This window comes from Hylobates moloch, unplaced genomic scaffold (genome assembly GCF_009828535.3).
Source record: "Hylobates moloch isolate HMO894 unplaced genomic scaffold, HMol_V3 SCAFFOLD_11, whole genome shotgun sequence".
Classification (NCBI taxonomy): domain Eukaryota; kingdom Metazoa; phylum Chordata; class Mammalia; order Primates; family Hylobatidae; genus Hylobates; species Hylobates moloch.
Genome location: NW_026652286.1, coordinates 49,191,367 through 49,216,338, shown reverse-complemented (window position 1 = coordinate 49,216,338; position 24,972 = coordinate 49,191,367). Strand labels below are relative to the sequence as shown.

The window sequence follows — 24,972 nt, the reverse complement described above, 5'->3', positions numbered from 1 at the left end:
CTTCCAACAATAAGGTTGGATCTCACAGTCCAATATTGTAAGGGAGTCTGAGCTGCCATGAGATTCTACCACTGCAGCCTGGCTCACTGATACACTGCTGACTTCTGGGCCAGTTCAGCCAGGGAGTAAGAAACAGATGGGTCATAGCATGTTTGAATATCTTTGGCCTTTTTTTTTAAAAAAAATTAATTTTTAATTTTTGGTGGTACATAGTAGGTATAGATATTTACGGGTTAATTGGCCTTTGACTATGGGTGGGACCCCTTGAGGCTGTATGGCAGGGCTCACGGTAGACACAGCCCATAACTAATGCCAATCTGAGGTTGGCCCTTTATACCAGGGTGGGTGGGGAGGGATTGGCAAGGGCATTCTGCAGTCTTTTGACAAACCGTGTAAGAATTCCAAGTGAGATAAGCCTGTGTTCTGACCACTCTTCTTAACTTCCAGCTTTAACATGAACCCAATTGCATGTCCCCAGGGGAAAAGAAGATGCATGGTCTTCAAAGCTCATGCTTGGTCTTGTTGCTGAGTCTTAGGGGGTAACTGGGCTGGTTTGAGGCCTGACTTTGAGCCTAATGGGCTATGTTGTATCAGGTAAGGACGGTCAAGCCCCCCACCTTGTTCTGAGCCTCAGTTTCTGTAAATGTACAAACAAGCATTGAGCCCATCCAAAAGAACTGAAAGCAGGGACTCGAACAGATATTTGTACACTAGTGTTCAGAGCAGCACTATTCACAAAAGTCAAAAGGTAGAACCAACCCCAAATGTCCATTAGCAGATAAATGGATAAACAAAATGTTTATCCACACAATGAAATACTATTCAGCCATAAAAATGAGGGCAATTTATATATGCTACAACGTGGATGAAAACTAAAGACAAGGAGGAGCCAAGATGGCTGAACAGGAACAGCTCCAGTCTACAGCTCCCAGCGTGAGCGGCGCAGAAGACGGGTGATTTCTGCATTTCCAACGGAGGCACTGGGTTCATCTCACTGGTGAGTGCCAACAGCAGGTGCAGGACAGCAGGTGCAGCACACCATGTGTGAGCCGAAGCAGGGCGAGGCATTGCCTCACCTGGGAAGCACAAGGGGTCAGGGAATTCCCTTTCCTAGTCAAAGAAAGTGGTGACAGATGGCACCTGGAAAATTGGGTCACTCCCACCCTAATACTGCGCTTTTCCAATGGGCTTAAAAAACGGCACACCAGGAGATTATATCCTGCACCTGGCTCAGAGGGTCCTACGCCCATGGAGTCTCGCTCATTGCTAGCACAGCAGTCCGAGATCAAACTGCAAGGCGGCAGCGAGGCTGGGGGAGGGGAGCCCGCCATTGCCTAGTTAGTTGCTTGCTTAGGTAAACAAAGCGGCCGGGAAGCTCGAACTGGGTGGAGCCCACCACAGCTCAAGGAGGCTTGCCTGCCTCTGTAGGCTCCACCTCTGGGGGCAGAGCACAAACAAAAAGACAGCAGTAACCTCTGCAGACTTAAATGTCCCTGTCTGACAGCTTTGAAGAGAGTAGTGGTTCTCCCAGCACGCAGCTGGAGATCTGAGAACGAGCAGACTGCATCCTCAAGTGGGTCCCTGACCCCTGAGTAGCCTAACTGGGAGGCACCCCCCAGTAGGGGCGGACTGACACCTCACACAGCCGGGTACTCCTCTGAGACAAAACTTCCACAGGAACGATCAGGCAGCAGCATCTGCGGTTCACCAACATCCGCTGTTCTGCAGCCTCCGCTGCTGATACCCAGGCAAACAGGGTCTGGAGTGGACCTCTAGCAAACTCCAACAGACCTGCAGCTGAGGGTCCTGTCTGTTAGAAGGAAAACTGACAAACAGAAAGGACATCTACACCAAAAACCCACCTGTACGTCACCACCATCAAAGACCAAAGGTAGATAAAACCACAAAGATGGGAAAAAAACAGGGCAGAAAAACTGGAAACTCTAAAAATCAGAGCATCTCTCCTCCTCTAAAGGAACGCAGCTCCTCACCAGCAACGGAACAAAGCTGGACGGAGAATGACTTTGATGAGTTGAGAGAAGAAGGCTTCAGACGATCAAACTACTCCGAGCTACAGGAGGAAATTCGAACCAATGGCAAAGAAGTTAAAAGCTTTGAAAAAAAATTAGACGAATGGATAACTAGAATAATCAATGCAGAGAAGTCCTTAAAGGACCTGATGGAGCTGAACACCAAGGCATGAGAGCTACGTGACGAATGCAGAACCCTCGGTAGCTGATGCGATCAACTGGAAGAAAGGGTATCAGTGATGGAAGCTGAAATGAATGAAATGAAGTGAGAAGAGAAGTTTAGAGAAAAAAGAATAAAAAGAAACGAACAAAGCCTCCAAGAAAGATGGGACTATGTGAAAAGACCAAATCTACATCTGATTGGTGCACCTGAAACTGACGGGGAGAATGGAACCAAGTTGGAAAACACTCTGCAGGATATTATCCAGGAGAACTTCCCCAATCTAGCAAGGCAGGCCAACATTCAAATTCAGGAAATACAGAGAATGCCACAAAGATACTCCTCGAGAAGAGCAACTCCAAGACACATAATTGTCAGATTCACCAAAGTTGAAATGAAGGAAAAAATGTTAAGGGCAGCCAGAGAGAAAGGATGGGTTACCCACAAAGGGAAGCCCATCAGACTAACAGCAGCTCTCTCTGCAGAAACTCTATAAGCCAGAAGAGAGTGGGGACCAATATTCAACATTCTTAAAGAATTTTCAACCCAGAATTTCATATCCAGCCAAACTAAGCTTCATAAGTGAAGGAGAAATAAAATCCTTTACAGACAAGCAAAGGCTGAGTGATTTTGTCACCATCAGGCCTGCCCTAAAAGAGCTCCTGAAGGAAGCGCTAAACATAGAAAGGAAAAGCTGGTACCAGCTAATGCAAAAGAATGCCAAATTGTAAAGACCATCAAGGCTAGGAAGAAACTGCATCAACTGTAGAGCAAAATAACCAGCTAACATCATAATGACAGGATCAAATTCACACATAACAATATTAACTTTAAATGTAAATGGGCTAAATGCCCCAATTAAAAGACACAGACTGGCAAATTGGATAAAGAGTCAAGACCCATCAGTGTGCTGTATTCAGGAAACCCATCTCACGTGCAGAGACACACATAGGCTCAAAATAAAGGGATGGAGGAAGATCTACCAAGCAAATGGAAAACAAAAAAAGGCAGGGGTTGCAATCCTAGTCTCTGATAAAACAGACTTTAAACCAACAAAGATCAAAAGAGACAAAGAAGGCCATTACATAATGGTAAAGGGATCAAGTCAACAAGAAGAACTAACTATCCTAAATATATATGCACCCAACACAGGAGCACCCAGATTCATAAAGCAAGTCCTTAGTGACCTACAAAGAGGCTTAGACTCCCACACAATAATAATGGGAGACTTTAACACCCCACTGTCAACATTAGACAGATCAACGAGACAGAAAGTTAACAAGGATACTGAGGAATTGAACTCAGCTCTGCACCAAGCAGACCTAATAGACATCGACAGAACTCTCCACCCCAAATCAACAGAATATACATTCTTTTCAGCACCACATTGCACTCATTCCAAAACTGACCACATAGTTGGAAGTAAAGCACTCCTCAGGAAATGTAAAAGAACAGAAATGATAAAAAACTGTCTCTCAGACCACAGTGCAATCAAAGTAGATCTCAGGATTAAGAAACTAAGTCAAAACTGCTCAACTACATGGAAACTGAACAACCTGCTCCCAAATGACTACTGGGTAAATAATGAAATGAAGGCAGAAATAAAGATATTCTTTGAAACCAACAAGAACAAAGACACAATATACCAGAGTCTCTGGGACAGATTCAAAGCAGTGTATAGAGGGAAATTTATAGCACTAAATGCCCACAAGAGAAAGCAGGAAAGATCTAAAATTGACACCCTAACATCACAACTAAAAGAGCTAGAAAAGCAAGAGCAAACACATTCAAAAGCTAGCAGAAGGCAAGAAATAACTAAGATCAGAGCAGAGCTGAAGGAAATACATTAAAAAGCCTTCAAAAAATTAATGAATCCAGGAGCTGGTTTTTTGAAAAGATCAACAAATTTGATAGACCTCTAGCAAGACTAATAAAGAAGAAAAGAGAGAAGAATCAAATAGACGCAATAAAAAATGATAAAGGGGATATCACCACCAATCCCACAGAAATACAAACTACCATCAGATAATACTATAAATACCTCTACGCAAATAAACTAGAAAATCTAGAAGAAATGGATAAATTCCTCAACACATACATCCTCCCAAGAGTAAACCAGGAAGAAGTTGAATCTCTGAATAGACCAATAACAGGCTCTGAAATTGAGGCAATAATCAATAGCTTACCAACCAAAAAGAGTCCAGGACCTGATGGATTCACAGCCGAATTCTACCAGAGGTACAAAAAGGAGCTGGTACCATTCCTTCTGAAACTATTCCAATCAATAGAAAAAGAGGGAATCCTCTCTAACTCATTTTATGAGGCCAGCATCATCCTGATACCAAAGCCAGGCAGACACACAACCAAAAAAGAGAATTTTAGACCAATATCCTTAATGAACATTGATGCAAAAATCCTCAATAAAATACTAGCAAACCGAATCCAGCAGCACATCAAAAAGTTTATCCACCATGGTCAAGTGGGCTTCATCCCTGGGATGCAAGGCTGGTTCAAAATACGCAAATCAATAAATGTAATCCAGCATATAAACAGAACCAAAGACAAAAACCACATGATTATCTCAATAGATTCAGAAAAGGCCTTTGACAAAATTCAACAACTCTTCATGCTAAAAACTCTCAATAAATTAGGTATTGATGGGACGTATCTCAAAATAATAAGAGCTATCTATGACAAACCCACAGCCAGTATCATACTGAATGGGCAAAAACTGGAAGCATTCCCTTTGAAAACAGGCACAAGACAGGGATGCAGTATTTAGTACCACTCCTATTCAACATAGTGTTGGAAGTTCTGGCTAGGGCAATCAGGCAGGAGAAGGAAATAAAGGGTATTCAATTAGGAAAAGAGGAAGTCAAATTGTCCCTGTTTGCAGATGACATGATTGTATGTCTAGAAAACCCCATCGTCTCAGCCCAAAATCTCCTCAAGCTGATAAGCAACTTCAGCAAAGTCTCAGGATACAAAATCAATGTACAAAAATCACAAGCATTCTTATACACCAATAACAGACAGAGAGCCAAATCATGAGTCAACTCCCATTCACAATTGCTTCAAAGAGAATAAAATACCTAGGAATCCAACTTACAAGCAATGTGAAGGACCTCTTCAAGGAGAACTACAAACCACTGCTCAATGAAATAAAAGAGGATACAAACAAATGGAAGAACATTCCATGCTCATGGGTAGGAAGAATCAATATCGTGAAAATGGCCATACTGCCCAAGGTAATTTATAGATTCAATGCCATCCCCATCAAGCTACCAATGACTTTCTTCACAGAATTGGAAAAAACTTCTTTAAAGTTCATATGGAACCAAAAAAGTGCCTGCATTGCCAAGTCAATCCTAAGCCAAAAGAACAAAGCTGGAGGCATCATGCTACCTGACTTCAAACTATACTACAAGGCTACAGTAACCAAAATGGCATGGTACTGGTACCAAAACAGAGATATAGACCTGTGGAACAGAACAGAGCCCTCAGAAATAATGCCACATAGCTACAACTATCTGATCTTTGACAAACCTGACAAAAACAAGCAATGGGGAAAAGATTCCCTATTTAATAAATGGTGCTGGGAAAACTGGCTAGCCATAGGTAGAAAGCTAAAACTGGATCCCTTCCTTATGCCTTATACAAAAATTAATTCAAGATGGATTAAAGACTTACATGTTAAGACCTAAAACCATAAAAACCCTAGAAGAAAACCTAGGCAATACCATTCAGGACATAGGCATGGGCAAGGACTTCATGTCTAAAACACCAAAAGCAATGGCAACAAAAGCCAAAATTGACAAATAGGATCTAATTAAACTAAAGAGCTTCTGCACAGCAAAAGAAACTACCATCAGAGTGAACAGGCAACCTACAAAATGGGAGAAAATTTTTGCAACCTATGCATCTGAGAAAGGGCTAATATCAAGAATCTACAAAGAACTCAAACAAATTTACAAGAAAAAAACAAACAACCCCATCAAAAAGTGGGCAAAGGATATGAACAGACACTTCTCAAAAGAAGACATTTATGCAGCCAAAAAACATGTGAAAAAATGCTCATCATCACTGGCCATCAGAGAAATGCAAATCAAAACCACAGTGAGATACCATCTCACATCAGTTAGAATGGTCTAAAATCAGGAAACAACAGGTGCTAGAGAGGATGTGGAGAAATAGGAACACTTTTACACTATTGGGACTGTAAACTAGTTCAACCATTGTGGAAGTCAGTGTGGTGATTCCTCAGGGATCTAGAACTAGAAATACCATTTGACCCAGCCATCCCATTACTGGGTATATACCCAAAGGATTATAAATCATGCTGCTATAAAGACACATGCACACGTATGTTTATAGCGGCACTATTCACAATAGCAAAGACTTGGAACCAACCTAAATGTCCAACAACGATAGACTGGATTAAGAAAATGTGGCATATATACACCATGGAATACTATGCAGCCATAAAAAATGATGAGTTCATGTCCTTTGCAGGGACATGGATGAAGCTGGAAACCATCATTCTCAGCAAACTATTGCAAGGACAAAAAACCAAACACCACATGTTCTCACTCATAGGAGGGAAAGGAACAATGAGAACACTTGGACACAGGAGGGGGAACATCACACACTGGGGACTGTTGTGGGGTGGTGGGAGGGGGTAGGGATAGCATTAGGAGATATACCTAATGCTAAATGACGAGTTAATGCGTGCAGCACACCAACATGGCACATGTATACATATGTAACAAACCTGCACATTGTGCACATGTACCTTAAAGTATAATAATAATAAAATTTAAAAAGAAAGAAAATTAAAGACATTATGCTGAATGAAACAAGCCAGACACAAAAGGACAAATACAGTCACGTCTTCACTATATAATGACATTTCAGCCAACTACAGATACAATAGTGGTACCTAAGATGGTAATGACATATTTGTACTGTACCTTTTCTATGTTTAAATGCACAAATACTTACCATTCTGTCACAACTGCCTACAGTATTTAGTACAAGAACATGCTGTACAGATCTGTAGCCTGAGGGCAATAGGCCATACCAGATAACCTAGCTGTGTAGTAGGCTGGACCATCTAGGTGTGTAACTACACTCTACGATGATTGACAATGACCAAATTGCCTAACAACACATTCTCAGAAATAATGTTAAATGATGTATGGCCGTAGCATATGATTCCACTTATATGAGGTACCTAGAATAGTCAAACTCACAGACAGAAAGTAGAACACAGGTTACAGGGGGCCGGGGGTAGGGGAAGGAGTTACCGCCCCATGCATGCAGAGCCTCTGTTTGGGGCAGTGAGAAAGCCCTGGAAATAGATAGCAGTACTGGATGCACAGCACTGTGAAGTACTTAGTGCCACTGAATCCAACACTTGGCCATTTTAGTCAAGTATATATATATCTATATATATATGATCACAGTTTTTAAAAATCTTTAAAATTCTGGATATCTCATTCCTGGGCTGGAGCAGGGGAAGGCAGGGCCACAGGCAGGGAGCGACAGACAGCTGGCAGCCCTCTGTACCTTGGGTCTCATAGTAGACGATGCCTGCAAAATGGTTGATGCCAAACTGGGTCTCGTGGTTGTTCTTGGGGGGAATGTAGTTGGCGTTGAGCTTGTGCTGGGAGTTCAGCTTGTGTAACATGGTGGTGTCTGTGCCCTGGGGAGTGGAGGGGCGGCTGTGAGCCCACCCTCTCCTCCATGGGCCCCACTCCCCTCCCTGCCCATTCTTTGCACCCTGTCTCTTCTTCAGGAGCTTCCCCTCCTTTTATTTCTACCTCACACAGGCGCTCTCTGGAACCCCATTTCCCCATCTGTTAAGTGGATGAATTGGAACTACACAACTTTGAAAGTGCATTCCAGTTTAGACAATCGATTTCCCAAGATTAAAATCATGGATGCAATCCCCTCTCCCCCTCCCCAACTCTGAGATATATGCTGTGTCCTGAGCATCCATTCCATGCCAACTGCATGCGTGGATCTTCATGGCCTGGCCCAGAACCCCATGGACTGTAGGTGATTCCCAAATGGCAGATGCCTGTACTTGAATTTGCCCCGGAGCCAACTTGAGAGGTAGGTAATCATTAGTCCTATTTTTGCAGATGAGGAAAGCTGGGGCTCAGAGCAGGGAAGGAAGCTGTGCGCACCCAAGACCCTGGGAAGCGGCAGCAGGACCGGCCCACCTTGGGGAACTTGCTCTCCTCATCGATGAGGGAGATGATGTTCATGGGCTTGTTGGCGATCATATCCAGGGCGTCCTGGTTGTCGGTGAACTCGATGTGCAGCCAGTCAATGCTCTCCAGGTCATACTCCTCCTGCTCCAGCTTGAACACGTGCCGCACAAAGAACTGCTGCAGGTGCTCATTGGCGAAATTGATGCAGAGCTGCTCGAAGCTGCAGGGGCACAGGGATGGGGTAAGGGTGTTGTTCAGGGCCTGGCCCTGCCTCCAACTGCAGCAAGGCCTTTAGCAAGCTGTCCCCATCATGGAGTCCAAACTGAGAGGCGAGGGGAATTGTCAAGTCCACCTCCCTCCAGGTGCAGAGGAGGACACAGAGACCCAGCAAGGGCAAAAGACTTGCCTAGGGTCACTCCGTGAGCCAGAAAGAGAGCTAAGGCTTTTCAGGCCTCTTTTCCTTGCATGATCAAGCTCTGGGGAGGACTGGGGATTGGCAGGTGGGCACTCAAACCCCAGGCAGACGCCTGGGAGAGAAAGAGCCCAGAGGCTGGCTGGTGGGCCATACAGGGACAAAAGTGGCCTTGGGAGGTGGGAAGGGGGTTGACAAGACTTGGGAAACAAGTCGGCTGCGGACATGGCCGAGCCACAGACACAGCCCAGTATGTTGAGTGTGGGTGTTTTGGTGCTGGAGGAGGGCTTTGAGACATCCAAACAGCAAGGGAACTGACATGACTTGCCAGGTCCTGACTTGCCAGCAGGAAGCGGGGCTCCAGGACCCACCTGTACATGACGCCACCCATCAGCCCCTCACACGGCCCCTAAAAGGCACAGAATCCCAAGGGTGGCTGAGACCCCAACACAAGCATGGCAGAGGCCTGGCCTCTCTGCTTTGAGGCGCCTTGCAGCATGGATCTGGGCAGATCAGCAGTGGCCAGTGGGGCCTGGAGACCAGAGGTTTCCTCCCCAAGTGTTCAGGATGCGTACAGCCTCCTGACAACCCCAGCCAGGCTCAGCTGACCTTGGGGAGGTCAGGGACACAAGGGGATGGGAAGGAAGGGGAGAGGGTCCACCGTGATGATGGAACAGCGTGGCAGAGTGTGCCAGAAACCAACTAAATGTGCTTTGCAAGGGAGAGGTGTGATATTTCTTATGTCCATATTGGGGAAGGAAATTCCCACGAGCAGAACCCCATGCAGTACCTGTTCACAGCAAAGTTCTCGAACCCAAAGATGTCCAGGAGGCCGATGGACCTGCGAGAGTTCTTCACATCCTGGGAGGGAGGCTTGTAAATCGCTGCATTGATCTTGTCCACAATCCACACGAACAGCCGCCCATAGATCCCCTGAAAGGCTGCGATCAGCCACTGGCACCAGCCACACCCTCCCCCGGGGGACAGGCCAGGCTCCTGGACCCTTTGTGGCCTGGCTCCAGCCCAGCCCTTGCATGAAACCCCCAACCCTTTACTTGAGCTGTTCCCTCTGCCTGGAGCCCCCTTATCGTGCTTGAACAGTTCCTACACATTTTTCAAGGCTCTGTTGAGATAACAGCTCCTCTAGGAGAAGGCTTCCCTGACCCTGCAGCAGGGGAAGGAGCCCTCCTTGGGGCTCTCATCTCTCTGTCCAACCCTGTTTATCTCTGAGGTCCCCGAACCCAGCCCAGGGCCTGATGCGGTGGGTGAAGGCTTGATGAATGGCAAACGTGTGGCTGTAGAAACAGGACCTGACCTAGACCCCCTCTTCTGTGTCTTCCGCAAAGAGACCAAAGAGAGTGTCCCTGGGAACAACATGGCTGATCAAAGCAGGCCAAAAGCCAAGGGCCTGGGGCAGCCAGAGCTGGGAAGGCCCCAGAGGAGCATGGGCACCCGGGACTCGAGGAAGGCCGACTGCAGCCCAGGGGCAGGCAGGGGAGGCGGCCCAGACATCTACCCACCTCCCAGGACTCCTTGGCACCTGCCCATCAAGAGCCCAACTTCCCGAGGGGTAGGGAGAGCAAGCGGCCCCTTCCCGCCAGCCCACCTTTACGAAGGCATCGCGTACGTCCAGTGCCTGTTCCCTGCTCAGTGGGGTGGACACTGTCTCCCCGCGGGTGATGAGGGTGCGGCTGGTCAGGCAGCTCATCAGGTCTGGGGGGTTCACCTGGTGCAGGCAACACCCCAGGTGCTCACCCGCCAGCCTGCCCCTCCCTCCACCCACACCCAGACCCCTCCACTTTCCAGCACTGGCCTGGCCCAGACCACTGCCTCCACTAAGCACTCCTGCCCCAGGGCCCACGGCCAAATCCTCCCCAGCCATGGAAACCTGCCCCAGCGCTGCCTGGAAGGAACTTCTCTCTCCTTGACAGCCCCACTTAACTCCCTCCAGCATGTCACCTGTCCCTTCTAGGACCAGCCCTGACTCTGGCTTTATTCATCCCGGTTTTCCAACCCTGATAAGTGTCTGCTAAAAGACAGACAGACTCAATGCATTTGACCCAGGGACACCAGTGCCCTTTGCCCAGATGTGGAGACTGAGGCCCAGAAGGCAGGGATGACTCACCCAGGATCACATAGCCCAGGGCATCACAGGGCCCCCACCTGCCCTGCCATCCCCGCAGAAACTCCTTCAGGACCTGTGCCTAGCACATGACCTGCACATGGTTGCTTCTCCATATTGAACAGAACTCTCCAAACCAGAGGGTCCCAGCAACGTGGTTCCTACATCCCAGCCCCCAGTGAGCTTGAACTCAACCCTTCAGAGGGACAGAAGTCATGGAGGGGAGAGAGGCCGGGCACTGACCTCAAGCAAGGATGCAGCTGTGGCCAGTGATGGGGAGAAGAGGACCTCACAGGCATCCAGGTTTTCAAATGTGCGGGCTGTTGGAAGCAAGGGGCACAGCATCAGGGGAGGGAGGGTGGGCAACAGGGGCAAGGGGACAGTCCTAAGAGGACTAGGCTGCCACTCCTGCTGCCGGGGTCCTGCCCTGTCCAGGGAGGGCATCAGCACTGTGACTAAATGCTTCCCCGGGTCAAGGTGTATTTGGTTAATGTTCTCACCATGAGTCTGCAGGCAACATGAGGGTAGGGACCATGTATGCCCCGCACATGGCACCATGCCTGGCATTCCAGCAATAGACATTGGTCATTGCAGCTGTCTTCCCACTCCCAGGGCTCTTGGCAGCAGCCCTGGCTCCTGTTAGACAAGCTTTGGATCCCCTCCCCGTCATGTGCTCTGTTCTCAGGACCTTTGCACAAGCTCTTCCTTCGGTCAGCTTACCCTTTCCTGTGTCCCTTAGTCTTTCGAGATGCCTAGACTGTGATCTCCTTAGTGCTGGGATCATTCATTCTCTGGGCACATTTCCTGGGGCTCCTACTCTGCCTGAGGACCACGCTGGGAACCAGGGGCAAGAGCAGAGTGGGACCCACCACTTGCCTCAGGGGACCACCTCCCAGCCTGGCACATAGTGGGTGTCCAAGAATGTTAGATGAGTGAACACGTTCCCTTCCCTAGCCTTCTCCCTTTCCAAAGATGGCTATCCAGTCACTCACACCTTAGAGTGAATTAGTTCAAAGATTTACCCTCTCTGTAAGACATCTGACTTTAAGGAAGAAACCAAATTTGAAGTGAGTCTTAAAGGGTCCATAGACAACTCCCAATATACTTTAACTGTACCTCTCCGTGGTGGACTGTCAGCATAGCAACACCACACCCACCACTGATTTCAAGCTAGCAGACCTGTTCAAATCTACCCACAGGCGAATTCTTCCCAGATTCCATCCCAAAGAGGGCACGTGCTAGGACAGAAACTGAGTCGCCAATACCATGTGGGCAGCAAGGCGCTGCACTGCCCTTGGCACAGGGGTGAGGCAGGGCGAGTGTGGCGCAGCCTCACCCTCATACTGCAGGTTGCCCAGGTGCAGGATGGCGGCCAGGAGCTTCGAGATCTCCCAGTTCTCGGTGTCAGTGAACATGAGCACCTTCATGGCGGAGCGGATGTTGGCGTACTCCTGGCTGTCCACCCGGCCCTCACAGGTTATGCAGTTACCCTGGTGGGCAAGGTGGGAGAGTGGGGTGCAAGAGGATGTCAGCGTACCCCCAGAGGGGCAGTGCCTGGCTGCCTGCCCAAAAGGCCCTTTCTGCCTGACAGGCCAGGCCAGCCCGGGGTCCCAGGTGCTGACCTCACCCGGTGAGCACCACAACTCCTCCAGAAAGTCTGGAGGGTCTTGAAAGCCTGGGCTTCCCAGGAACTCATTCTCCACATCTGGGGCTGCTGGTGCCCCTTCTTCCCATGAAGAGCAGGCAGGTCATTGATGCCAGGCCAGCCCCTGTTGCCCACCTGGCAGTCACAGCACTTAGGCCCTACTAGGCTCCTGCAGCCCCCCAGGGATACCCACTATCAGGGACTCGACCCCCTAGGCAGGTACTGCCTGGTGTAGACAGAGGAGAGGTAACTGCATACAAGCAGGGCTTCAACAGTGGGCACACCCCATTCTCTGTGTGTCTACAAGATGTGTGTGTGTGTGTGTGCACGCACGTGTGTGCCAGCCAGCTACAGGAAGTGTCCAGGGACACCTGTCACACCTACAACACACACATGCACACACACATATATGCTTCAGGTGCCATAGTCCACACTTACATCCAAGTGGCCTGGCCCACCCCAGCCCAGCCCACGCAACCAGACATGGGCTACCCCCATGGTTAAAGGAGTGGTGCTCCCCAAGACAGCCTGCTGTGTGCATGCCCCGAGGTCCCCCACCCTTTGCTTGGTGGCAGCAATGGCCAGGGGCCCACTTCTCCTTGGTGTCCAGACAAGACAGAAAGAAGCTGGCACCTGAGCCCTGTGACCAGTGAGACCTCAAGGCTGAGTCTGCAGCAGCCAGCTCCCTGCAATCCTAGGGTGGGTGCCCCTCTACCCAGGGGCCCGCCTGGGCCTCACCATGGCCAAGTAGTTGTAGTTAGAGGCCTGGCCCAAGCCCAGCTTCTTCTTCTGATCCTCACTCATGCCCTCCAGCATGCAGTAGAACACGTGGTAGTTCCTTTCATCCGGGGCCTGAAAATGTGGGCACAGTGTTGGGGGCCAGGGGAGGAGGGCCGGAGGAGGCCATCAGGAACTAGCCTGGGATGACGGTTTACTATTTTAACAAATGGCTTGTGGAGAAGCCCGTCGGTGGGATTTCCAGCACAGAGGCAAGCAGGCAGCAATACGGGCAGGTGGAAGAGCATCAGGGCCACGCAGACCCCTGAGGCTAGGGTCCTGGGTCTATTCCTGCATCCCTGGGGCTCAGGCCCACCTGGCGACAGACACGCGACTTCTCCAGCAGGTACTGCTCAATCTTGGCGCCTTCAATGGCGCCCCGCTTGTTGAAATGGATGTCGATGTACTTTCCGAAACGGCTTGAGTTGTCATTGCGGATGGTCTTGGCATTCCCGAATGCTGCGGAGAGAGTAGAGTGTCACTGGCAAAGCCCGCTCCCGCCCCACTCCCTGGTCCCACCCTCGGAACCCTGGTCCTACCTTCCAGAATGGGGGTGGCCTCCAAGACCTGCTGCTCAATCCACGAGTGCTGCCCACTGATGGCTGCCAGGAACTGCAGGATCAGCTTTGTGCTCTCCGTCTTCCCGGCCCCAGATTCCCCACTGCAGAGGGAGGGAGTGGCAGGACCTGTAACAACCCACAGGGACTCCCCACCCAACTGGAACTCAGCCGAGGCTGCACCATCCACCAGCTCCCCCATCTGTAATAGCGGCTGACAATATGGACCCTCCAGGGCTGGGGCAGGGCTCAAGGGCCCGGTGCTCCACCGCACTCTCCTTCACCTTCATTCAGACACAAATACCCCTGCATCCATACTTGCCATAGAGCACAACACATATTAGATGCTCAGTCAATGCTTTGTCTTTTACCCTCTGCCCAAAAGAAACTAAGAGCCTGAGATGTCAACTGACCATAACTTAACAGGAGCCAGCAGTAAACAAGGCTGGTCTCAAAAGCTAATGTGAGCTTTGGTAGCATAGAGATATAAGACCCGAGAAAGGGGAGGTGATTTTCTACATTGTTACACAGCACAGATTACATAGGTCTGGTTCCTGAGGAGCTTGATGGCATTTCCGACAGCGCGGGCGATCCCTAGAGGTATCAGCAGAAGCGCACAGTTGGAGCTCTAGGTCCTAAGCCTGGAGCTCCACACAGGTGCTGGGCCGCCCACCTGATGATGCAGCACTGGTCGCGGCTGTTGCGTTTCATGTTGAAGTAGCAGTTGTCAGCGATGGCAAAGATGTGGGGGGGCATCTCCCCAATCTTCTTGTTGGTATACTGGCGGATGTGCTCTGGCGAGTAGATGGAGAGCAGCTGGTAGGGGTTCACAGCCACCAGGATGGAGCCCGTATACGTCTGCGGGCAGCAAGAGATGGGGAGCTCGCTGATTCCGTGTGGGAGACTCTGACTCTAGAAAGCTCTTGGGCTCTGCCCTGCTCCGGCGCTCTGGAGGGAAGAGTCCTGGCTTTGGAGTCATGTGGGTGGATCTGGAGCCCGAATCGGGCCTCCTTAGGAGCAGGGCCTTCCGTCCAGCACTGGGTCTGGCTCGGAGTTAGTGCTCAGTGACATTTGATGAAGAGAGAGGTGGAGTCTCTAAGCCTAGACTTCCTTCTCTTCATCTGTAAAATGAGCATAACTGTTTGTGAAGATTAAAGGAGGTGATACCTTTTAAAATTCATGGCACACAGTAGGTACTCTGCAAATGCTGGCTCCCACCATCGCCTCCAGGCCCTGTATCCCAAACTTTAAGAGTGAAATTAATCAACGGGACCATGTCCAGGGGGAGGCCAGGTTGGTGAGGAAGAGGGGTGTGAGAAATTAGCCATAAAGAACTGAAGGAGCTGGGGTAAGTGGCTTGGGGGCTGGGTGGGCCCCACTCTCTGTAGCACTGCCCCAGGACAGAGGGAGACGCTGTACTCTGTGGGACAGAGCACCTCCAGCCATCCTGGGCAGTGTAGGCGCAGGGGCCAGGTGCACCTCAGATAGCCTTAAGGGGGTTCTCTACTTGGGCTCCTCTGTTAGTGTAAAAATCAGCTGTCTGTAGGCAAGGCTTCCTGTTGTGGGCTTGGGGTCCTGCCACAGGTGACAACAGCCTGGCCCTCCTGCCACCAGAGCAGGGTGAGGCACTCAGGGTTACTTCTCCCTCCTCCCACCCCATGTCTCAAACTTGAAAAGGTCAGGCAGGCCTGACCATAATTGGCAGTGGAGGTATTGATATCCGGGGCCTGGAGAGGCTGAAGAAAGATGTCCAGGGGAGGTGACAGCCTGGCCTCCCCCTCCCATTCAGGGCTCAGTGCATCACAGCAGAGCCGCAGCTATGCCCCAGCAGCCTCAGCCTACTGTGGCCATGCAGGGAGAGTGTGGCTGTAGGCACCGCATGCTGGGGGAAATGCCCACCCTGGGGCAGGTGGGGCCAAGATCCAGGCTTCAGTCCTGGCCTTGGCTGGCCTGGACCAGGAGGGCTGGCCAGAAACTGCCCTTCTCTGGGCCCAGGAAGACCTTCATTTCCCACCTAAGCCTCTTCCTCCAATCAACCCATGGAGAGAAGCACTTGAGCCTCACTGTGCTGACCTACTAACCGTGCCACGAGAGCCAAGCAGGAAGAGCTGGGGTGGGGTGGGGGCAGGAGGCTGGAGGGGAGCAGCCAGGCCAAGCAGGCAGGCAGCCAAATAAGACACCAGCTGGAGCTGGCTCTCTGTGCCACACTCACCCGCCCTCCACAGTTGGTCTGAGGTTGCAAAGTGCAGAGCAGAAGAAAAGGAAGCTGGTCAGTAGGGAACAGGGGCTACAAGAGCATTTTCCATGAATGGCACCCACATGGCCCAGGGCTGCTGAATTCTCAGATCAGGACCTGTGGACCTCCAGCCCACCAGGCCCTGCCCTCAGACCCCTCAGCCACCGTCCCCTACAGTTCAGCCCTGCCCAGCTGTGGGAACCGGCTAGATTCTGGTGGAAACCTGCATCAGACTAGGAACCAGGCCCAAAGAATGTCCCTTTGGCAAACCTCAGTTTGCTCATTTGTAAAAGGGGAGGTTAACACCCACCTCCCTTGCCTGTTGTAAAGACTAAAGGGCAAAGACATAACCTTTGCCAGGAGCCTGGTACATAGACGCCACTTTCCTTTCTCTCTTTTGAGGCAGAGTCTCGCTCTGTCGCCCAGGCTGGGTGCAGTGGCTCAATCTCAGCTCGCTGCAACCTCCATCTCCTGGGTTCAAGAGATTCTCCTGCCTCAGCCTCTTGAGTCGCTGGGATTCTAGGCACGTGCCACCATGCCCGGCTAAACTTTCTTCTTGATTTCTTCTTAATAATGTGATGCTCAGCCATCTGGTCCATGATCCCCACACAGCACAGGCTGATGACATGCAGCCATTCAACAACCCTTTACTGAGACACACGGGGAGGCTGGGGTGTGAGGGCCCTGACGGAGGCACCTAGATTTCATGAGATAGGGATGTAGGGGAGGGAGAGCCAGGGGTCCCACCCACTGGTAGCAAGCACAGAGGCGTGAAAGGGCGTGACATTTGGGAGGTCTGCTGGTGAAAGGTCACCCTGGCAGCTGTGGAGGATGAATGGTGGTCACCCAGGCTGGAGGCAGAGGCTGTTTCAGACCTAATGGACCAGCTTCCAGGAGGCTGTCAGAGCCTGATGGAGGGAGGCCCTGGGAGCAGGCTCCATGGCTATGTGCAAGGCACGGGCAGTCCAGAGAGGGACATGGGGGATGCTGAGATGCTGTGAGAAGCTGGCCCAGGGCTGGGGCCAGGCTTTCTCCCACCCATGGCACCCACGGCCTTCTCCACTCTGCCCACAGCCCAGAGGGTCCTCCTGCACATGAACCCTTCAGCCCTGAGCCTCCTGATGTCCCTACTTAATGCCACCAGCACATCCAGACCAGAGCTCCCCCTTCCCTCAAACCCTGCTCTCTCCAGCCTTCCCAACTCGACCAACAGCACCATCACATCCCTTGCCCAGGGCAGGAAACTGGGGAGCCCCTGGACACCCCTCCCTCATACCACTCCCACTCTCCATCTGCATGCCGCCTCCCTGGCCAGGCCACCCTCATTTCTCAGCAGATGCCTCACCACTGGACTCCCGGCTTCCACACTCAACCCCCCAACAATCTATCCTCCACTCGGAGCCACGCGGGCTTTTAAAAAATCTAACCACATCATCCCTGCTGAAAACCCTCCAGCGGTTTCCCACAGCCTCTGGACAAAGTCCAAATCCTCTCCCTGCCCACAAGGCCCCAAGCCCTGGCCCCTGCCACCCTCGTCAACCTCAACTCACAACCAAGAGGCTCCATTCATATGAAACTTTCAGTTAAAAGCACCACACTCCATCCCCTGCCATCTCAGACCAGGGACACACTTCCCCTACCCCTTCATCCAGATAATTCCTTCTCATCCTTCAGTTCCAATCGGAGATGACGCCTCCTCCAGGAAGCCAGGCACCTTCCTGTACAATCATCATACCCACAGGTCTCCTTCAGCAGGCCCAGCTGGCTCCTCTACAGTCCCCGTTCAAGGCCTCTGTCCCCCAGGGCCTGGCACCATGCACGGCACATAGGAGATGCTCAGCAACGGTTGCTGAGTGGCCAAAAGAGCAACTAGATCAATGGGCGGGGAAGTACTGGGTGAACAGCATCCACTGCCAGCCGCAGCAACCTGCAGGGAAGGTAGCGAGGGGACAGGCCTGCCAGCAGCATTGAGGCAGCCCCAGCCATGCTGACGGGAAGGGCGGTCGGGATGTAGCCAGTGGAAAACCACAGAATACCGTGGGAGGGATGCTACCATCTGTGCAGGAAAAAAATGAATAATTTTTTATGTATGTATGTATGTATGTATCTACCTAACTACTTATCTATCTACAAAACAAATAAGAGAAATGAGGCCTCTTTCCTCGGTGAGGAGGATTCTCTCCAGCAAGAGGACAAGAGCAAGCCCTGTTGGGCTCAGGACTTTGCAGCTCCCACCCCATCACTCCTTTTACTCCTCAGAAGGCCTCCGGAGGTGTGGTCATATCCCCACTTTGCAGATGAGAGAAGTGAGCCTCCAAGAAGTGGGGAGACTTGCCAAGGTCACACAGCAGATGTGTTGGGGGTGGGGTGAATGAGAAACCCTGGCACCAGAGCCCCAGCTCTGGCCTCTCCATCTGGGCTTCCCCAAACCCCAGGAACGCACTCACGGGACCGACAGAGCCAGCAGCCGGGGTCTCCGGAAGAGGAGGCTGGCCACCACTGGCAATGAGGCCCTGGCCCTCTCCGGGCTTCTGTGCCCATCGGTCCTCCAAGGTCTCAGCACTGCTCCCTGAGCCCTCTGGCCTCTCTCTCTGACTCTAAGGATTCAGGTTGGCAGAGAATTAATGCCCAGCACAGACCTCTTGTTCAAATCTACAGTAGTAAAATCTGCCCTGTGGAGCCACAGGTTGGGTGGGGAGAGAGAAGGACTATTCTCAAACCAGGGATACAGCACATGTGGTCCCTAGGGGTCCCCAGGCGGAGCTGAAGGGGCCTCTCTGAGGCCACAGAGATGTAGCAGGAATCAATTTCACCTCCTCCAGGAAGCACCCAGGCCTGTCGGCTCTGGGGACTTCCTTAACATTTAGCAGGTCATGGAGACCAAGAACACATTCTGGGGCTCACAAGTCTTCCTAGAGCCACAAAGGTGCCCACTCCATGCAGTCTCCCTGTTGTGCCTAGGAAAGGCTGAGACCAGATAGGAATAGGAATGTCCCCAAGGGCACACGCCAAACTGGACACCAGCCTCCCGCCTCCCAGATCAGGGCTGCAGCCTCTGCTCAGCATTAGGGAGCCCTGGGTCCCCACCAGCCCTTCCACCCAATGCGGGGACGGTCCTTGCTCTCTGGGACCATGCAGTGAGGGGTTGCTAAGTGTTCTCTGAGGGCCTTTCCTCATTCTGGAGTGGCTGGGGCTGATGTGTGGCCCTGGGATGCTCTCTTGGGCTCCTGGGGACAGGGAAGCTGGAAGCAGATGAGCCCAGGACAGACAGTCAAGAACAGAGCATCCACCGGCCCAAGGCTGTGAGCTGGCCATGGTAATCGGAGGAAATCCTGAGTGCACGTGCCGTGCCCAGGGTAACCCAATCCATGAAGGGACAGGGGGTTGCCATGGTTAGGGACAGGTTTGGTTTCCGGGTGGGATGATGGACCGGTTGCTTCTTCAAAGCCCTGCTCTAATCCTACCTCATCCACCAAGTCACAGAATCATGAACTCAGCGAGTCAAGGAAACCTCTTTGAATCCCGCAGTTCTTAAGCATGGATCTCCAGTCCAAGATACACTGAGAATCTAAGGTCGGCAGACTACTGGAGCTGAGGCCCTCCCAGGTGCCACAGCGTGGCTTCCTGGCCAGGGATCCTGGACAAGAAGGCAGCTTAGACACCTACCTGGGCCCCCACCCTGTCCCTCCACGGGGGATGGCCCTGCCTCCTCCCTCTCACCCAGAAAATAAGTCAGAAAGGTTATGGTGAGAACTTCAAATGAGGCAAATGGTTCAGATTTGGAGCCTTTCTGGAGAAACCATAAATCCCTGAAGTTATTTTCTTTGAAACCCTCCTGGAGTATGTAATGTCCAAGCTGTCCTCTGCTGGCCACCCAGGGATCAGCTCACCACCCTCCTAATTTTACAAACAAGATTCACTGTGCCCACGGTGTCTGAAGTTTTTTCCTCCCTCTCCCTTATGAATCCTGTTTTTGCCTTTGTTCCTTGATGCAGGTGACCTACCGACTCTCTTGCATGAGGACCGGCTTGCCTGCACTGTGGCTGACCCACATGCTTCATGCCCTTGAGCTATGCTGAGACGCTGGTCTGCAGGGGCCCAGTGGGACAACTTCCATTTTACCCAGCTCCTCCCCTGAGATGGGGCCCTCTGCCTCATCCTGACAGGAGAGTGGGCCTTGGGTTCCAGCCTCAGCACAGGGACAATGACAAAGCATTGGCCCTGGAAGTACCCTGCAGGCAGGTGGACAGGCTCCCTGCTCATCTAAGGGTGGGACTGCCCAGGCCTGGGTGAGTGGCCACAGAAAACCCCAGGACCCACCAGTAGCCACTTGCCCTCCAGGGAGAGGAACAAAGAGGCGGCTGCCAAGAAGTGGGGTGTAGACACCAGCGGGTCCCTGTGAGATACAGCGGGTGGGTGCCCTGGGCTCAAGTTCTAGCTCCTTCCCGCTGGCTGGGCGATGCTGATGACATCTGGAAGAGACCCCCATGCCCTGCCCCTCTGAGTGCAGGTGAGGCCTGACTGAGGGATAGAGTGAGAGGGGCTTTGTCAGTGCTAGAAGGCTCCCTGCAAAAGTCACTTCCTGTGCCCAAACAACGGACAGCAAGGAGCCACACACAGCCTCTCCTCTGGAGCCTGAAGCTGCAGAGGGACCTAGAGTCAGACAGTGGCTGAGGACCTCTCTGGCAGCTGAAGGGCCGTAATTCCAGGGCTCCTGACAGAGACTGCACCCCTGGCCCTGAGAGCTCCTTGCTGTGATTCTTCAGTGACAACACCTGGGGCTCCCTGAGACTTTTCCAGCCCTGGGCCCTGGCACCCCTTCATGGTCCCGACAACCTGAGGGACACTGTGCCTGCCGATCGCTTGCCGGCATGGCCCTGCCTCCAGCATTTATTCATGCCATGCCCCCTCCTGAATGCCATCTCTACCAGCCAACCTCACCCACCTCCAGAAGCCCAAACACCACTCCTCTGAGCTGGGAGCGACATCACTCCTGCAGACCCCACACCTCCTCCAGTAATGCCCCTAGTACCAGCCTTCCCTGGGCCTGGGTCTCGAGATAATCAGGCCAGCCCTGCATCAGAGGGGTCCCTCCTGCTCCCTGCTGGGGGTTGCACATCCTTGGTTTCCTTTGCCCTTGGGCTGCTGGAGAACGAGGCTGTGTCAGAAGCAGGCAGTGACCTGGGCACGGCACAGCTCTGGGCCTGGCTGAACCTGTGGAGTCTCAGTTTCCCTGTCTGCAACTGGGCTATTGGGCTAGAGCAGCAGTTCTCAGGGTGTGGACCAAAGACCCCTAGGGGGTCCAAGACCCTTGCAGGAAGTCTGCAAAGCCTTCTCTTTTCCAACTACACATCTGTGAGGCCAGATTTTCTTCATACACTTCAGCCAAAATATCACATCAGACTGGACATGAAGCAGAGATGAGAATCCAGTTGGCTTTATTAAGCCAGACATTAAAGAGATTTGAAAAAATCTGTAAAAACAATGCTACCCTTCTCACCATTTTTATTATTTTGGGAAATGTCATTTTTAGTACAAATGTTATTTATATTATCTTATAATAGATTTATTATGGTTACTTTTTCAAAAATTAATACTTTTCTAAATGTCTCAGCTTTAACTTCTAATATGGCAAATATCAACAGATATAACCCAGTACACAGAAGTCCTTTGGGATCCTCAATAATTTTTAAGAACATAAAGGGTTCCTGCAACCAAAAAGTGTGAGAACCTCTAGAGTATATGATCTCCACGGGCTCTTATTGCTCTGCTCTTCTCTGAGCTCAGCCTCTTGGAATCTGCTCTGTCCTGGCTGGGGAAGACATCTTTATTTGTCCTCCCCATTTGAAGGTAGAGGAGAGTGGTGTGTGTGTGTGTTTCTAATATTAAGGTTTGAGGGGTGGAGGAGCAGAGCACGTTCCCTCCTTTAGCACCCTCCTGAGGATATCCATCCATCCCTATCCATCCTCTCCTGGCCCTGAGGCCTGATGGCAGGTCCTAGTCCCTTAGCAAATGCCCAGCAGAGCTGCCCTCCTGTGCCTGGGCAAAGCACCAAGCCGCTCACTGACTCCGCCCTGGCCTCCCATTGGTTTCAAGGCCTGGAGAGGCACATGAAAACTGTGTAGTACAAACCGCTCCCCACCCCAACCACAGATCACAAAAGCCACAGCCCAAGAGGATGAGCCCCCCGCCGAGCGGTTGCCTGCAGATGGGCCCCAGCTGCACAGCGGACAAAGTCTCAGGAGGCAGGGCCCCGGCAGGGCGGGGCCGGAGGCAAGACGGGCGGGGTGGGGCGGAGTGGGCAGGGCGGGGCCTGAGGGTGCCTGGACCGGCACCGGGCGGGGTGGCACTCACGTAGATGAGGTGGTCCCGGTAGCGGATAAGCAGGTTGCGCAAGATGCCCGCCTCGTTGAGGTCCCCCAGGCGGATCATGTCCTGCACGCCGTGGACCGACGTGGGGTGCATAGGCTTGATGTGTGTTGCGTTCTGCGGGGAGATCCAGTGTTCCTGCGGGGAGCCAGAACGTCAGCGTGCTCTCCTGGGGGCCAGGCTGCGCACTTCAGGGGAAGGGGCCAGGACGGGCGGGAGCGAGGGGTGAGTGCCAACCCGGGTAAGGGCCTCGACCTCTCTCGCAGCCAAACACTGTCAGTTCTAACAGGGTTGAGTCAGGATGGTATCAGCCACCTCTACGCCTCAAGGACTGCTCCTTCTCTTAGGAGATTTTCTCGCAGACCTAAGAGGTGGGCAGGGCAGGGATTTTGGCCCCACCTGACTGTTGTCAGTAAGGGGATCAGAGTTCCCTCAGGCCCTTTGCAGGATGGAGTGGAAAGGGTAATAATTAGAGGTAGACAAGCTTGGTCTCAAATTCAGGCTCCAGTAAAAAATAAAGAAAGAAAGAAAAAAACACACATTAAAAAGTGATTTCAGATAGTGCCAAGAATACCTCAACAGGTGTATGTGGTGGAGTCATGGGGGGAGCTCCTTGAGATGGGGTGGTCAGGGACGGCCCCTCCAAGGAGGTGGCATATGAGCTGAGGCATGAAGGAAGAGAAAGAGACCACTGTAAAAAGATTAGGGGGAGGGGGTCAGAGGGCTCCAGGCCCAGGGAACAGCAAAACAACGCCTCAGGCTGGCAAAGGCTTGGCACGTTCAAGGGAAAGCTGGAAGGCAGGGAGGTAGCAGTGCTGACGGGGAGAAGTGGACCCACCCAGGAGGTATTTCCTGGGGCTTGCTTATGACCTGTGAGAGCAAGGGGTGTGAACTCTCGGGACCTGTGAGCTGAAGTGGAGGACACAGGTCGCCTGCCCAGCTCTCCTTACTCTGCATTATTCCCCAGCTGCCTTGTGGTGGCAGATGGGTGAGCATTTGGGAAATGCACCAGCTCTTTCAACAAGCTGGCAAAGCCCTGGTTTCCTCAGGGCCCTGGGGCCCTCCCCGCCCCCAGAGGGTCTCTAGCACCTTTGCAAAATCCCAGACTCTCAGGGAAGTGTGGCCATTGCCTGAGAGTACCTCAGCCCTCCCATCCCCAAATGCCATGACCCAGTAGCCCCAGGACCTGCCTTTTGGGGGGAAAGGGGACCTCTCTGCCACCTCCCAGCTCAGGCCCTGAGACTCGCTGAGCAGATGTGATGCACATGCCATGTCCTCCCCGACCTGCTCCTCCTCCGGGTCCCTTCTGGCATAGTCAACCCCAACAGCTGGACACTAGCAGGAATCGACATCAGCTCCCCCCACCACCACCCCAGTCCAATAGGTCACCCAGTCCTGCCCATTCAACCCTCTAAAAGGCTGCTGAGTGGGCAGTGCCCTCCTCACCACCCTCAAGCCCATACCCTGATTGAGACCATCGTCTCTCACTGGCCCGGCCCCGGCCTCTTGCTGTCCTCATCTTACCTCCAGCTCTTCCATCAAATCCCTCGTCCCCCAGGCCTTTCCTGAGGCACCCTCCTGACCCTGTCACTCTGGGGCTCTCAGCCCTTCCCTGACTCCCCTGGGCTCCTCAGCCTGGCATCAAGGGCCAGCATGCGCTAGACACAGGGACCCCTAGCCTCCATTCCTGCTACCCCCGGTACTTCCTAGCCAGGGAACACGGGTTTCATGTCCCCAAAGGCCTCTGTGACTTTGCTCCACTGTTCCCTCTACCTTCTTTCTCCTTAGCCTTCGAGGCTTGGCTCGGAGGTTTCCCAGTTTCTGAAGCCTCCCCTGACAGTGCTGGCCACCCTCACATGCTCCATCTGTGCCGTCCCCCTGCCTCCAGGGCCACATCTCAGGCCACGGTGCCTCACACAGGGGCTGGGCACAAATGATGCGGCAGGGAGCCTCTGATGGGACAGATGGCTGGCTGGTGACTGCAGGGGACCAGGTCTGAATGAGAGGCAGAAGTCAGTCGTGGAGAGACCCCAGAAGTCCCTTATTCCAGCCCCCTCACTTCACATGAGAAAACAGGCTCGGAGGAGGGTGGCAGCCTGCCTAGGCCCTCAGGGGGATTAGGGGCTGCGCTGGACAGAAACTGCCCCACCCCAGTTTCCCTGACACTCCACGGCACTTCTGGGCCAGCAGCACTTCAACGCGGGGCAGGCTTTCATGCAGCCGCCTCAGGGTGAGGGGGTGGGTGCTGACGTTAGGGAACCTGCCTGGACTTTCCAGTCCCGTGTGGAACATTCCTCTCTCCCAGGCACCCTATTTCTTATACAAGCTGATCCCGTTGGAAAATCCCCCCACGCGGTCCCTGCTCCCTGCCTCTATCCTAGGCCCCAATGTGGACAAGAGGGGAGAGGGCTCCTGGGCAGGCTGTCTGCCGTCCCCACTTAACCCC

General features: G+C 52.3%; 1 protein-coding gene across 2 annotated transcripts in view; it reads right to left on the bottom strand.

The window, feature by feature from the left end:
* The window catches only part of MYO7A (myosin VIIA), a 78,350-nt gene that overhangs the window by 50,596 nt on the left and 2,782 nt on the right, over positions 1-24,972 (bottom strand). For both annotated transcript variants that reach the window (XM_058446844.1, XM_058446846.1), the window contains exons 2-12: positions 22,512-22,664; positions 14,595-14,779; positions 13,904-14,025; positions 13,681-13,823; positions 13,326-13,439; positions 12,279-12,432; positions 11,186-11,262; positions 10,427-10,546; positions 9,611-9,753; positions 8,418-8,628; positions 7,759-7,894 (exon numbers count right to left, since the gene is read on the bottom strand). In XM_058446844.1, the coding sequence (XP_058302827.1) occupies positions 7,759-7,894; positions 8,418-8,628; positions 9,611-9,753; positions 10,427-10,546; positions 11,186-11,262; positions 12,279-12,432; positions 13,326-13,439; positions 13,681-13,823; positions 13,904-14,025; positions 14,595-14,779; positions 22,512-22,664 (1,558 nt within the window). The remainder of the gene's footprint in view (positions 1-7,758; positions 7,895-8,417; positions 8,629-9,610; positions 9,754-10,426; positions 10,547-11,185; positions 11,263-12,278; positions 12,433-13,325; positions 13,440-13,680; positions 13,824-13,903; positions 14,026-14,594; positions 14,780-22,511; positions 22,665-24,972) is intronic.